The 16,064-nt window shown below is 36.4% G+C and overlaps 1 protein-coding gene across 1 annotated transcript in view; it reads right to left on the bottom strand.

Moving 5' to 3' along the window:
• Positions 1 to 1,396: 1,396 nt before the first annotated feature.
• Positions 1,397 to 16,064, bottom strand: part of LOC142155399 (guanine nucleotide-binding protein G(q) subunit alpha) — a 102,618-nt gene continuing 87,950 nt past the window's right edge. Inside the window, exons 6-7 of the mRNA XM_075211023.1 lie at positions 7,768 to 7,921; positions 1,397 to 5,115 (exon numbers count right to left, since the gene is read on the bottom strand). Coding sequence (XP_075067124.1) covers positions 4,925 to 5,115; positions 7,768 to 7,921 — 345 coding nt within the window. The 3' untranslated portion in view covers positions 1,397 to 4,924. The remainder of the gene's footprint in view (positions 5,116 to 7,767; positions 7,922 to 16,064) is intronic.

Here is a 16,064-nt window from a genome sequence, read left to right on the forward strand (position 1 = left end):
GTTTATAAAATCAAATGAAACAATACCATGTGCTTTGGTATAATAAAACATGATTGTAGGAGCATATACACCATCAGACCCAACAGTTATTTATTGTGTGATCGGCGCAATCATTGAATGAAAAAGCTATAGTGTGTACCCAGCTTTAGATGAAGATCCCCTTGTTCAACTTCGTTTGTTTAAATTTTGAAGTGGTTCAGAAGAGCAGCTGAATTAATGTTTGGAACCCAACTCTGTGCTTGTGTATTTAATAGTATGTACAGTTTCAAAACCACGTTTCAATTAAATACTTTTTTCTTTTACATTCACTTGGTTTTTTACAAGTACAGCATAGTCAAATGATGGAGAAATTTTATTGTTACTAAAATATATGTTGACACTGTTGGATTATGTCAGAAAAGGAAAACATCCAACAGGGAAATGAAACTATTTAATCAAGGTTAGAAAACTATACTGTAAAAATTAAAATGCATGACACACAGAAGGCATAATGCATCACTGTTTAATTTGATACTAAAACAATAATTAAAATAAAAAGTATAACTTCAAATTTTAAGCCAATTTAACTAAAATGTAAAAAAAGAGAGAAAAAAAAAAAAAGATGCTCAATTATCAATTCAAAAAGTGTACCACATTCCGATATCTGTCTTCTGTATAGTATATATTGTGGCAAAATGATGACATCCCAGAATAACATATCAATAGCATAGCATAACCAAGGAGTACACACACACCCCAGTGTGTATGTGCCATTGAATTTACATATACATATATACACCCAGAAGCACAATTTGTGGATCTTTGGTTGGATGTATTATTATAAACATACTTTTGAAATTAAATCCATAGAATTAATAGAAAGCAGGGCTGGATACACATGTTTTTAAAGTCAAAAACAGCACACAATTCGAACCATTGAGTTAGTTTTCATTAGGAGTGGAAAGATGTTTGCCAATAGTGATGCAATACCAGAAGGGAAGGAAGAGCTATAGTTGTGTACACTACCAAGGCAGGTTGTAAAAAGTGAGTAAAGCCACGTCCTGCAGCCCTTGTGTCCCATATTTCTTCACTTTGACTCATAACAACTCAAGCTCCTGCACCCAAAAAAATAAATAAAATAAAAAATCTTACTTGCACATTTAGAGAAACAAATATACATCACTCACTAAAGTGCTGTAAGGTCCAGCAATGCATTAAAATGTGCCCCTCCCCCCACACATATATTTTCCTCCTCAGCAGAGGTGTGTCAGAATTACTTCAAAGAATTACAGTTTGAACATCAGCACATTAAGATAGCCTGCACTTAAAACATGTAAAGTAATCTGCCCTCACCACTGCAGTACAGCGCATTAGCAGTTAGTTGGTTATAAAATGATTTAATAAAAAAAAAAAAAAGTCAAGTTTAAGGTAATTTATTTCAAAAGCACACATATTACAGTTTCCTTGTGCTAGCTATGGTTTAGGTTCCCATGCAGGACATTCAATGAAAGCACTCAATTTTGGCAAATATTTAAGGAATAAACAAAAAATATATAAATATTTTTTTTGCCTACAGCTTTAGGTTTGAGGCACAAATGTCTGATCCGGAGCGCTGTAAGGCATTACAGTTAGATCTGGAAATGTGGATACATTCTAAATGGGAACGGCTGTGCATTCATTTTAGGTGTAAGTGTGGGTTTCTGAAATATTAACAAGAAAAATACATTGGGCGAGGGGGATTTGTATATATTTAAAAAAATAATAATAATTGCATTGGTGTGGTATAAATTTGTTCATTTTTTGGAAAGCATCATAACCATGAGAACATCCACAGAAATCAGTCTGCGTTATTTGCAATGGCTTAAGCAGTCAGGATTCTGAATAAAATAACATGAACACAAGAAGCCATCTTGTAGCCTCAGAGTCTGCTCTTGCCTCTGTTTTCTAAAGGGTTCGGCGTTTTCATTGTGGATACTCCCTATGGGATGGGATACTGTCGCCATCCTATAGTGAAAGGATTACTGTAAATAAGTTTGTACACAGAAATAAGATCCTATACGTAGAAGATCCCCCACCCTGAAAAAAATACTACATACTAAATCTTGTGAAGCTTCAGTGTCAATTTTCATTTCGATCACAGCATCATTAAAATAAAACAAAAACAAATATATATTTATATTTTCACTGACTAGAAATTCAACATTGGTGACAAATATATACATTAGAAGTGTGCTAACACCTTGTATAATATACTGTACGTATGTGATATACTTAGGCTTCTTATGCAATGAAATACTTTTTGCAAAAGCAATAAGTGTGCAATTAGGACCATAAAAATGTTTGGATTAAAATATACATAGTTAACTGTTTCCTTAATGTTTATTTTATCCCTCCAAAAGCCAGAGTCATAATTGTCCAGGCCTCTCTGTGGATTGTGACAACTTTCTCAACCTCCAAGGACTGCAAAGATGTATCCAAAATGTATCCAACAGTTTTAAGCCCATCGTACGCTGATAGGCTAAACAGTTACCATTACTGTATGACACAGAAATCTTAAGCTCTAATCAGTCAACATTATGCACATTAATGGAGTCTTCAAAATGAAATCTTTTCAGAGTTAGCAATAAACACTTTTTTTTTTTTCCATTTTTTTTTTCTTTTTAGACATCCATTGTAAATGTACCTCTTTTCAGAAATAGTTTAGATGACGGTTGTTTATATTCAATATTTATATGGAAGGAAAGAAAAAAACCTGACCAGTAATAAACTAATAAAATGTACATTCTCCTTTAAAAACAAAAAAAAACCAAAAAAACCATAAGTAACAATATTCGAAATGTGAATATGCTATAAGACATACAATACAATTACATAGATACATATTTATCAATACAGCACATTCAGTTTGCCAAAAACTAATGATTACAAAGCCAATATGGATGCTGATAGATATATAGATATATATATATATCTATATCTTTATATCTATGTACAATGATTATAGCATTTATAATTGCACAATACCTACAAACAGTATTTTTATTTTACTATACGTGTTAAATTACATGTGTATTTTGAGGGAGCAAAGTTTAATAAAAAAAAAAAAAAACTTGGACAAGGGATTTTTCGTTGTTGTTGGTAGAAGAGCATGGATGAGACATTTAATACTTACAGCGCCCAGCATACACAGATATGTCAGGACTGAAGTGGTTAAATGTAAACATTAGATGGGTGTTCACTTCATTCTCCCCCACCCCCTGTATCCCTGAGGCAGTGGCATCAGCAGTCAGGACCCTCTCCCACCAACCCTCATGCTGCATAGCAGTAAAACAAATGGCACAGTTTAGCATCCCCCCTTAGACAACTGGACAGATTGCAAAAATTCCACTAATTGGTAATTGCAAAGAAAAATATTACTAAAAACCGCAAAGCTGTGCAAAAGAATATAATAAAAAAAAAATATATGTTTTTTTCCGGTGCAATTAATAATTATTAAGGAACTAATACTTTGACTTTTTTATATTCTCTCTTACAGAAAATGCACAATAGCAGCTCTTACATGATTTAAAAGAAGGTCCCTGGTTAACATGTGTTCTGTATGTTTAACTGTTCTAATAAACAGAAAGGAATGAGTGCACTTAAACGGTGTTGCAGGTTCGTCTCTGCTCACATTTGGAGCTTAATAAAAAATAAATCTGTATGGCACCTTCCCTCCACATATATAGGGCACAAGACAACATCTTTAAATACAAGGCTACCTGCACAGGTAAATACATGCACTGCTTGTTTGGCAAATAGAATGGAACACTAGAAATAAAATACCTACTGTACGAAGTGAGATGGCTTATTTGGCAGGCATCAGATGACGTTGGAACCTAATCAGTCAGTTTTGGCATTTTAATTGTCTATGTACAGTACAAAAAAAAAAAAAAAAGAGCCAGACTTGGCAACTGGATATTGGTTTTGCACAAATTATTTAGTCAGCTCTATAATACCACCTTAAAAATGTAATGAAAAAAAAATCTGTATAGTTGAACACAATGCACTAAGCGGGGGGAAAGTGTTTAGTGTTCCCGACATTTTGGATGTGCAAGTAAAACAGAAAATATCACCAAGTTCTAATCCCCCCCTTCCCTTACAAAATAAAAATGGCACGCTAAATAACCAACCGTTTCCTCTATTCCTTTTTGCGCGAGTCTTGGTCATTTTACATAGACATTTCGATCATCTATCTGCCATTTTGTCGGTCATCTTAATATGTGGATGGCTAAGGATTGAACTCATGTACCTATTGCTTGATGAGTTCTTTAAGTCTTACCTCAAAGTGACAAAAGACAGTACCAAAAACCAAATCTACTTTATACATGTCAATAATTTAAAAATCACAGTTTCAATACTTTTTTTTTGTTATCCTTCGAAAAAGTATATAAATTAGCAAAGATGACGACTTAAATTTAAAAAAGAAAATAACAAACCACAAAAGTTACGCCTAATTTTTTTTTTTTACTAGTGTAAGCGGCTCAGAAAGGGATTATTGTATGGGAAACCTTAAGAGATTATTATCTTGAAAAGCTTAAAATACCCTACAGAAGGAGCCTGAGAGCATCATGCAGAATTCAAAGCATCCTGCTCTCTCCTTAAAAATGAAAAAGCAGTACAAATGAAACCGGCCCTTATGAGTGCGCGACTTACAATTCAAAACATAAGTCGTTCTTCGCCTAGAAAATGCTGCTGCACCGTTACTGCAGCTATTTGTTTTTACTCTACATAGTTTAAATAAAATCATAATAATAATTACTACAAACCCTGCGGACATTCACAGAGTTCAGGACGGCAATAAATTAGTATTATGCAAATTGTTTCTTTTCCTCTCTTATAGATAATACAGTCCTTCTTGTATTTCTTCAATGACCCAAAGGGGGATTGGGAAAACTAGCAGGCACAGTTAGACCAGGTTGTATTCCTTCAGGTTCAGCTGTAAGATAGTGTCCTTGACAGCAGCAAAGACGAAGCGAATGTTCTCTGTATCTGTGGCGCAGGTGAAATGAGAATAGATTATTTTGTCACTGTCTGGATTCAGATCTACGAACATCTTTAAGATAAATTCTCTTGCTGCTTGTGCATCTCGCTGGGGTCCTTTTCATAGTAGGAAGACAAAACAAAAATGTGAAAATATTAGACTGCTCAAAAGTAATAAGCTCAAATCGACAACTCAATCAATACATTACTATAATTGATAAACCATTTCTACTGAGCTCTGAGCGGATGGCGATCGGGCCTCGTCTTATACTTTTAATAAGACCCATTTTAGGCCCCCATGTTGTATGCTTCACATTTGCATTACCATGGTGTGTGTGTGTGTGTGTGTGTGTGTGTGTGTGTGTGTGTGTGTGTGTGTGTGTGTGTGTGTGTGTGTGTGTGTGTGTGTGTGTGTGTGTGTGTGTGTGTGTGTGTGTGTATATATTTTTGTTCTTTATGTATCATGTTGTGTCATGGGTCACTGTTTTCTGTATATGTCATATACGGCGCTGCAGACCCTTTGTGGCACCTTATAAATTAAAGATAATAATAATAATAATAATAATATGCTGGCTGAGATGCACATTTGCAGGATCACTCTTGGCAATTAAATAAAACAATAAAGTTCACACACAAACACCTGAAGCAAACAAAAGCCATGAATTCAAATAATGTGATCTATATATACAGGTTTACACTGACCAGGACATGTGTTTTTAAATCTATTATAGTGCATTTATATTAATGTGCGGTTAGCACCCTTAAAATACAAGTGAGGCCAAGTGCCTTTATCAATTTTCATCTGTGCTTTCAAATAATGTGGTCTTAGGTACTGGCCAGTATACTGTGGGAGTATGAACTAATATACAGTACTGACAGATATGAGGGGTGGAACACAGGATATCACCACTGGTGATTATCTGTTCAAATAAAATAAAAACCTTCAACGCATAGACTGAATCGTGCAGAGTGCAGCTTCCAAACAGGAGAGCCAGCCAATAATCTACAGGTGAAAACAGAGAAGCACAGCCCATAGATATAACTGTGACCCCAAATGCTATCCTTCAATGTACTCACTGGGGTGTAATAAAAAGTATCAAGTGCACCCGCAGCGTAAACAAACTGAAGCCATGGAGCTGTTGGTCTGGGGAACATGAGGAGTCCCCAGGAAGTAGGTACACAAGATGGACAATTTTTGCTGTGTTTTTCTGGCCACTGTATGAAATACATTAACTATTTTGAATTAACCATAGATTTTACAGGAGCACACAATACTTTAGACAACATGACTACCTTAGAGAAACATTGCCAACATTTTAATTAATACGAGAGCGTAAACATAAAAAGTTTTGCAGTGTCCAAATAAGTGCAGTAATACCAAAAGCACCATAGTTCAGATTTGATTTAAACTCACAGAAAGGCAAAGGTCTGCTTGGTTTCAAGCATATAAACCAGTTGACCAAAATTATGACAAAGTAAAAAGTAAGAAAACCCTAACCTACCAGAAATGCAAAATACTACATTGTAGGATGTTTGTCCAATCAAATGTAGTTGATCAATGCCCTTTCTAAGGATGGAACCCAGAGCTAATAATTATTAAGTCTGATCACATGTATATGGCTCCCCTGTTGTTCTGCCGTATATGTACACTACATCATAGAACAACAATTGCTCCTGATATTTGTATATGCACAAGGTATTCTCAGGAGGCGCCTAGACACTACACTTGGCTGCTAGTGATGTAGCCAGAGCTGCCTTCTTATTCCTGTCTGTAGATGACTGGTGAAGATGAAGGATAAAGGACTCGTTGTCCCATCCCTTCTCTACATATATATTTTCAATTTAGTTGGAAATGCAATAGTAGGTCCAAAATAGTTCCCCAGATTTCAGTGGACATAGCTGTGGTATATTTGGGGGGTGCATCTATTTACAAGGTTACCTGTGGACAGCAGTTAGAGATGTCTGCACTTTAGATCCGCTATTCCCTGCCTCCCTGAGACTATAACTACAATATAACTATATCAAATGTAAATTAGTTACAAATGTATGAAGGCAGTGGTAAATTACAGTACATCCAGTAAGTCAACTGAACGCTATAACAAGCAGATCAACCCAAAATAGCACGGATACTGCTTGTACCTGGTTCTATTTGGCGTTCTATTTTTTCCTGCTCGTATACATGGAAATTAAGAGCCATAGGATATCTGGAAACTTATCTACAATTTTGACTTGGGCTAAAAAGGTTTATGCACCTCTGCTTTAGGGGATAGATGAGCAGACTTATTTTGATATTTTTAAGTTACATTTACTCAAGAAACACATATTTCTTAGTGTACCCAAGCAAATGAATACTTTTCAATTTACTTGGTAATTTAAACGGACAATATTGCTGAAGAGACAGATAATATAGGTCTCTTTATTGACAGCATTAACAGATTACAGGAAACTGTACTGCTTGACATAGGAGACCGGACATCACTTCTCCATGACGGCTTCTCTCCTGAACAACCATTCACTAGAGCAATCTCTGATGTCACATGGTGACATCACAGAATTTCCCTTGGCTAATAGCACTTCAATGTGAATATGTTTGTATGAATTAATGGCAGTGGGAGTGCGCAGCCACCATCGGTATAAGACATACCTGGGTACCACTTTTAGGACATAAATACATAATAATAGAGAGATGTAGTTAATATAGGTGAATATAGTTACTGGTTCTGTAAGTGGGCAATGGAAAATGTGACAAAAATGTGAACAATTACTCACCATCATATTCCGGAAAATAATCAACTAGATGGGAGTACATAATTTTCTCCTCCAGAAGATCTTTCTTATTTAGAAAGAGAATGACTGAAGAATTCTGAAACCAGGGATATGTGATAATCGTCCTAAATAGTGCTTTGCTTTCTTCCATCCGGTTCTGCAAGGACAGAAGAAAAATTTATCAAAGACTATCGTGCATTACAACACTTTGGAAATGATACAATATCTCCTGCTATCCTATGGTACATGTCACATTGAGAAATATAGATGGCAAAACTGGTTTTGTGCAGATTTGGTTATTTGGTGGTCACACGTCAACATGGTCATTGGGCTTATTTTTCATTATATCTGATCTAAATGAATCTTGATCAGGCAGATCTGAACATTTTATGCTTAGGACCAACTTCATAAAAAATAGCCAAATTTAGATGTGTATGGGCAGATTAAGTCGGTTTGAATACAGTGACAAAACAAAAAAAGAGAAAAACAACATTTGCTAAACATTTTCCCATCACTAACTAGTAAAATGACAGTTACAATATAAAAGTATTTTAGTTATGTCTATCATTACCACTGTGCACACCAGATACTAAAATGATAAAACATTCGATATACTTTCTGTAACAGTATTGACAAAAACCCTTTGTTCAAGTCCATCAATCATCAGTGTGCAGGTATCTCTCTGGTCTACGAAACGGGCAAGCCAACCATACAAGCTTTGGTTTCTGAATTTCTCAAGTTGGTAGTACAATATCAGCTGTCTCTTACAGGCTTGTCTATGTATTATCCCAGAGGACTACAGATCGATCAGGATTTTAGGGCATGCACAAGTTTTTGTGTAATGATATACAGTTGTACTCAAATGTTTTGGCACCCCAGGTCAAATTGTGTACTTCACTGAATATCTAAGTATAAACGTATCCCTACCTAGAATAGAAACTTCAATATGACATATTTCTGCACATTTTAATATACAATTACTATTTATTTGCTGAATTTATGAAATTGAAAAATTGAAACAAAAAAAAAAGTGAATGTGGCATGTGCAAATGTTTTGGCACCCCATGTGTCAGTGCTTGGCATCCATTGAAGGGTAATGCTAGAACCCTGAAATAATTTCAACCATAGAGAACTAGAGACAACATATATGGAGACATATTACTTAGCTCAGTTATGCACAGGTTTTTTTTTTATATAGAATAATCTTCACAAGAAGCTTCACTTTGGAAAATGATGTTACAAATATATTTTCACAGGTATAAAAATTGTAAGTGAAGGAGAAATGGTGGTGTGGCATATGAGAGAGAGACAGAGAAAAAGATTTCTTGCCTGAAAATCTGTAACCCAGAAACTTCCAAAAACAAGAAAGATTAAAAAAACGAACTAAATAATAATGCTTGGTGATGTCATATATACACAGACATGACCCCACTAGTCTTGTACAGTCACTGAGGAGCACTACCACAACGTTTAAAAAGGGGAATGCCAGAAGCAGTGTACGGAAAGGCACAAGTCATTTTTGATGGGTTAGTAGATTAAAGGCATGATGCTTCAAAATATAATCTTATTATAAAGGAAAACCCCAACTTCCAAATATTCTAGATAACAGATCCCATACCTGGATAGATAATATACAGGTGACATGGACATGTAAAATACATCCTTATATTTTTGACAATGTTATTATGTCGCTCCTGTAAAGCAAGTCCTCATATGTATTAACTGTGATATACACACAGATATAGAATATAGTTTGTGTATCTATATAACATTTATTGCATGTATAACATTTAATATATAAATTATAGTGTGCTTTTTTATTAGCCTTAATACATGTTATGGATTGCTCAAAATAAGTTCATAGCCTTCATCCATTTAGTTGGGATATCATTTCAGTTATGTGGTACTTCCTAAGCTACTAATTGCTTATGGTAATTGAGTTCAGTGTTACTTCCTGTAACATTAGTTATATGGTATACTTGTTTTTCTACTAATGATTCTGCTTAGCCAGAACTTGCAAATTTATAAAAATGGTTTACATAGAATCGGTCCATTGCTAGTGTGCTTCCTCAGAGCTTACAAAACTCCCAAAAGGTTGCTGGCATCATTTACTACAGTGTTAGAAAGCAGCGCTTAGCTGTTGTTCATATTCACTTATTTCTAGAAAGAAGTTCAGCTATTAAAGATCTATTGTAGTCTACATAAAGAATGAAAGGCAAGCTAAAACTGTACATGTCTTCAAAATATAGTGATTATGGAAGACACAGCTGGAGTAGGGGAGGAATCCAGCCTTGTTATACATCCCTAAAAGAGCCACTACACAAAAAAAATCCGGAAAACAGAAAAGGACAAGACAGATTTAACAGACTCTTCTGGGAGGGCTAGGAATAGTGATCAAAGTGTGTTGATTAAACAATGGATGTGCTCCATCCATCACTGCGTCAATTGTTCAACATAGCACACAAACTGGAGCTAGGGATACTGGTGCCTTAAAATAACTAACAAGAAGTGATCAAGGTTGTAGGACACAACTGCCAATCACCAATACCAGAGGTCAATTTAGCCACACACATTCACTAATTTGGTGAATGTAAAACAACAAAAAGCAAACCTCAAGGACACTACACATATCTTACAGATACTAGAAGACACAGCATGGCACAACAATTATTGGTTGGTCACATGTGATGTGACCTCCCTATATACAGTCATAAAGCACGAACTAGGTATCATAAGCACAAAATATTTCCTTGATCAGGACCCTAACTTAAATAGCTGACAGATAGAATTCATCCTCACAAATATAGAATTCACCCTTAAGCATAATTATTTCTGATTTGATGATGAATTCTATTTACAACTTCAAGGTACAGCCATGGGCACCAGATTCGCCCCCAGCTATGCAAATCTATATATGAGTTTCTGGGAAAACCAAACAATTAGGTCTAATAATAGCTGGGCGGCAAATCTGGTGCTCTGGAAAAGATTTATAGATGATGTCTTCATCATCTGGGATGGTCCTGAAACCTCCTTACTTCAATTTCTATCTCATCTAAATATGAACAATTATGGACTACAATTCACAGCGAAGTACAGCCAGGTGTCTGTAGAGTTTCTAGATTTAGAAATTTTTGTTCTGGATCATACACTTGCCACCAAAACTTATAAAAAGTCGGTTGATGTGAATAGTTATATTCTGTCTGATAGCCACCACCATCCTCAGTGGTTAAAAAGTATTCTTTTTAGTTAATTTACGAGAGTTCGACGCAACTGCACACATTTGAAGGATTATATAGAACAAGGTACACAAATGATATCAGAATTTCAGGACAAAAAGTACGATACTCACCCAGTCCTTGAAGCATTTGATCAAGTGAAACATACAGAACACAGCAAATTACAATACAGGTTTAAAGACACCTCCAATACTTCCACCATAACAGCCAAAAACAAAGATCAGATATATTTTATATCAGACTACTCAAGTGGAGCACAACAGCTGAAACATATAATCAAAAAACACTGGCATATCTTACAGAAAGATGATATAGTAGGACCACTACTCCCAAAATACCCAAAGGTTGTGTTCAGGAAAGCTCCCGATTTAAAAGAACCACACCAGAAACAATATTCCTAGAAACGACTGGCTGAGCACCATGAGTCATGACCCTGGCTTCTACCATTGTGGAAGATGCAGTAACGGTAAGCTTTTAAAGTATAGGTCTACTAATACCACTTCAAAATTTCATTCTACATACAATAAGACTAGTTTTCTCATCAAGGATTTTATCACATGTGATACCAAGAACATGATATACTTACTACAATGTCCGTGCTCCAAGCAATATGTGGGTCGAACAATTAGACCATTAAAAACCAGGATAGGCGAACACATCAGAAACATTGAAAATGGCTTTGAGAAACACCATCTCTCTCACCACTTCAAACTTGAACATAATTGTGACCTTAAGGGTCTAAGCTTTGTCGGCATTAAACTTGTACAGATCAATTGGAGGAGGTAATAACATTAAAATGATCAATAGAGAGGAATCCAGGATGATTTTCCTCCTTAATACTCTTACACCGCGAGGTTTGAATCCGGATTTTGATCTTTCAGTATGATAGGACCATGAACACTGGCCCCAAGTTTTTCCACTCACTAGAGAATTTTTGCCTATACTTATGCACCTGATAGGTGACTGTCACCACTGAGTCTATGATACACCAATCCCCCTTAGGCGATATCTCCATGTCCACTACTACCATAACACCCTGGTCATGCCAACCTCTGCCGATCTTGGAAGCCAAGCAGAGTGCTGCCAGATTAGTACCGAGATGGGAGGCCACATAGGAGTATCTGGTTTAGTAGAAAAATATGTCTGAGAATAACTATCCCGATTGGGGTGTATTGGTGAGGAATGGACTGGTTGACTAGTCTCCTTTCGATGTTCCGATTATGACAAATGAACTCCCCTTATTTCTGATAAATATACATAATCATTAATTATATTATACAAACCCCCCACCCTCCTTTTTTTTCCTCTGAAAGATATTTGAACATCTTATTTGGCATAGATTATGTATTCACAATTTAAAGCCAAATCTTGGCTGGTTGTATTGTTATTTATGTATAACATCTCAATAATTTATCTGTCACAGATATATGTTTTTATAATCAAGAGTTGCATCATGGCTGATTGTTTTGTGATCCATTTATCCAATATATTTATATTACTTATTGCATAGGTATGATGTACTTTTTACTGTTATATACACTCCTCTTTGTATTTGTATCCATTCATCTACATCAAATCGATCATTGACTCTACATTTATGATCCATATTGACTCAAGCAATATAAACCAATGAATGTTTTTTCAAATATCAAGTGCCAGAACCCTCACAATTAACATTCCTGTGTAATTGACGATGACAATTATATAAGAGCGTATTCCACAGACAATCATGCTCCCGAGGAAATTCGCTCAGCGAATGAAATGCGTTGGGCCACACCCTTTTCGTGATGTCACACCCGAAAGGCCATGCGTTCCACTGTGGAACGCACGCCGTCTACCTCTCGATCTCCCCACAAACACTATTCTTGTGGATTACTGCCCTTAACGCCCAAATCGCTGCTGCCGACAAACGGACACCTAGGTTACATTGTCTATCAGGAAACACCAATTAGGACATTGCTGGACTCTCCTATCCTGCTGTGGACACTCAGGATATCAAGGTTGGTCATAGACTATATCATATCGGACCCACCAACCACTTTCGCTCTTATTACTGAGGTTTCCCGGGCAACTTCATTTCAGCATTTTTTGGACTTATATTTACCTGCTTTGTTATTTGGTCATTTATCTGGTCAGTGACACATTTGTCACTTATTGCATTGTTTTATTTCTCTGCAGCTGTTATTTTGTTATGCACATTTTATTGTTTTAATTCATTAAATGCATGGAATTTTACTTTTTTGATGATTATCAATTAATCCATTAATTGACTACATATCCACTTATATTCCTCTTTACATTATCCTTTAGATCAATTTACCAATCATCCATTTCCAATAAACAAACAGAGCACTCACTATTTCCTTCTAGCAAAACATCTAATCTCAATAGGGACAATTGAGCGCTCACTATATAGCTTTATTATCTGTATTAGGGAACGGATATCCCTGTTTAGTGGAGCTGCTCTTGCTCTATAGAAGAGTAGAGCGCAACCTATCTATTCTTTATTTGACTAATTTGGTAGTACAGCTGCCATGCTGAACACCCAGATCACAACGCATATCCACCTGCATTTCAGTTTTGGAATCATCATCCCATACATTTAATTGGTTTAGATTTTAATCCGACATGAGCCCAAACATTGTACAATAGACAGAGCTGACCACCCAAAATTTGACAGTTCGTGTGCGACTGAACTGATGGTGGCATCATCAAGTTAAATACATATTATGTAGAATGAAAGTGTTGCTGTATTACGAGAAGTTAGGAGCATCTTGTTATCACTAACATATTACTTAACAATTAAACTACTTTTTTTGTCCTTTTCCGTGTTCGTCTAAAAGGTGTTCTCTTTACATTTCCAGTAAACTCATCTGGCACAAAATTAAGGGCTTATTCTGCAAATTACAAGGTCAATAAACTGAACAATCAATTTAGAGACCTACTCACAATAGATGCATCAATTTGGGGATGGACTGAACTAGTGTACAGTTAGGTTCCACCAACATTCCCGAGGGCTGACATTTTCATGAGAGACTGCTTCCTAGTGAACTGATAGGCTACATCATTATTACTTCAGTCCACAAAATGGAAGCCTCCACTGATTGCTGGCAAGAGATCCACTTTAAAAAGACCCCAAAGCTTACTAAAATACACCCCCTCATGTTTAGTGTCATCACTTGTCCCCATATTGTGAAGAGAGACAGTTTATGGCTATGTCCCTCTTTGCCTTCTCTCTTCCACAATAACCTATGTAGATTCCATGCAAAATTAAATGCTTTGAATCCATACGCTCCATTTCCTCTCAGGAAGGTATATAACCGAGGAGGAAAATCAAAACGGATAGCACAACAATGAAGTTAATCGGACTGTTTCCTAGACTTAACGGTCTTGTTTATAATAAAGCAAATTTTGAGACAAGGCCTGTAAAACCAGTTTTAAATAAAACACTATCCAACATACAAATGTAATGATGACATTTCAGAAACAAATACCTAGTGGCCATGCCAGTTAACAAGCTTTTAATACTGTCAATCAATGCCAGCGAGTAGCTGCATGTGCTTTAAGGTTGTATTACCTCCTCCCTCCTAACCAAAACCTGCTAGATGCAGCCATTTTCCCAGGGTTCTCCAAATTCTGTAATAATAATCCAGCAAATCAATTAAGTTAATCACCATTTAATAACAATTGAAAGAGATATGATGTGAGCGGGATGGCCAATCACAAGCCCCCGTCTTGTGATTGCAGCTTATTATTGGTGCACCCAGTGAAACTCTTCTGATTTATGGCTGGACTGTAAAAAGGAATAGAGCAGGCATTACTTAAGAGGAACAGGACAGGGCTCCTGCACTACCACTTTTTACTATGTGGAAATGCAACTTTAAGCATCAGACTGGTAAGCACAGCCCAAAACAAAGGGGAAGAAACATCTAGCCCAGGGTTGTCCAACCCGCTGCCCGCGGGCCACATGCAGCCCAGCACGCCTGTAAATGTGGCCCAGAAGGAGTTTTGGTTGTGGCAAGGGGGCAGCGCTCTTAATGGAAAAAAAAAAATCCTGCAAAAAAAAAAGAAAAAAAGAAAAGAAACTACTTACCTTGCGGTCACGTCAGCTGGTACTCCGGCTCCCTCCCTTGTCTCCTCCTCCGTGCGGCGCTCGCAGTGAATGTCGGGCGTGATGTCATCACACCCAACATCCATTGCGGAGCGCAGCACAGAGGAGACACCCGCGCGAGAAGAACAATCAGCAGCACAGAATTGGAGAAAAGAAGAGAAGAGGACAGGGGAAAAAGCCGATTAAAAGGTAAGTTAAGGGGGATTTTTTTTATTATTTCAAGGGACGCTGACAAGTGAATAAAAGTCACCTGGTCCTGGAGCATCATGGACCTTATCTCCCTGCTACATACTTCTACTTGTAATACTAATGGGGCATTATATTATATTCTCTTTGGTCCATTATAAGTTATCCCTTAACTAACATAGTGGTGTAATTATCAAAACAGGTCACAATTTGGGGTCACAGTGGTGTATATGTCAGGTACCGCAGGCCTGGTCAGGGCACCCTGATATACAATGCCTGGCTTACATGATATTGCATCGAAACAATACAAAAAGTGATTATAGTATAATAACTATAAAGGATTTTTTGAACAGGGCGATTGAAAGGTAAGTAAGTATAGGGGGAAATTATATATATATATATATATATATATATATATATATATATATATATATATATATATATAAAAATCACTTTTTTTCTCATATATATTTATGTTAACTATGTTTTCTATGTTTTTTTGGATGATCAGCTATCGTTATTGTTAGTGTATCTTATGTGCGGCCCAAACCAACTCGTCATCTGCCAATGTGGCCCAGGGAAGCTAAAAGGTTGGACACCCCTGATCTAGCCTATTACTCTACAGAGTTTTCTCCAGCAACTATTTTGCGGGTGCTCCATCCGGCTGCTTTTACTTGCCAGACGGCTCTTGGAGCCCAACAGAGTCCTATTACAATCGAATAAACCATTGTTTCTCCTATTAGAACAGTCACTATGTGTGCACTACA

This window comes from Mixophyes fleayi, chromosome 1 (genome assembly GCF_038048845.1).
Source record: "Mixophyes fleayi isolate aMixFle1 chromosome 1, aMixFle1.hap1, whole genome shotgun sequence".
NCBI lineage: Eukaryota > Metazoa > Chordata > Amphibia > Anura > Limnodynastidae > Mixophyes > Mixophyes fleayi.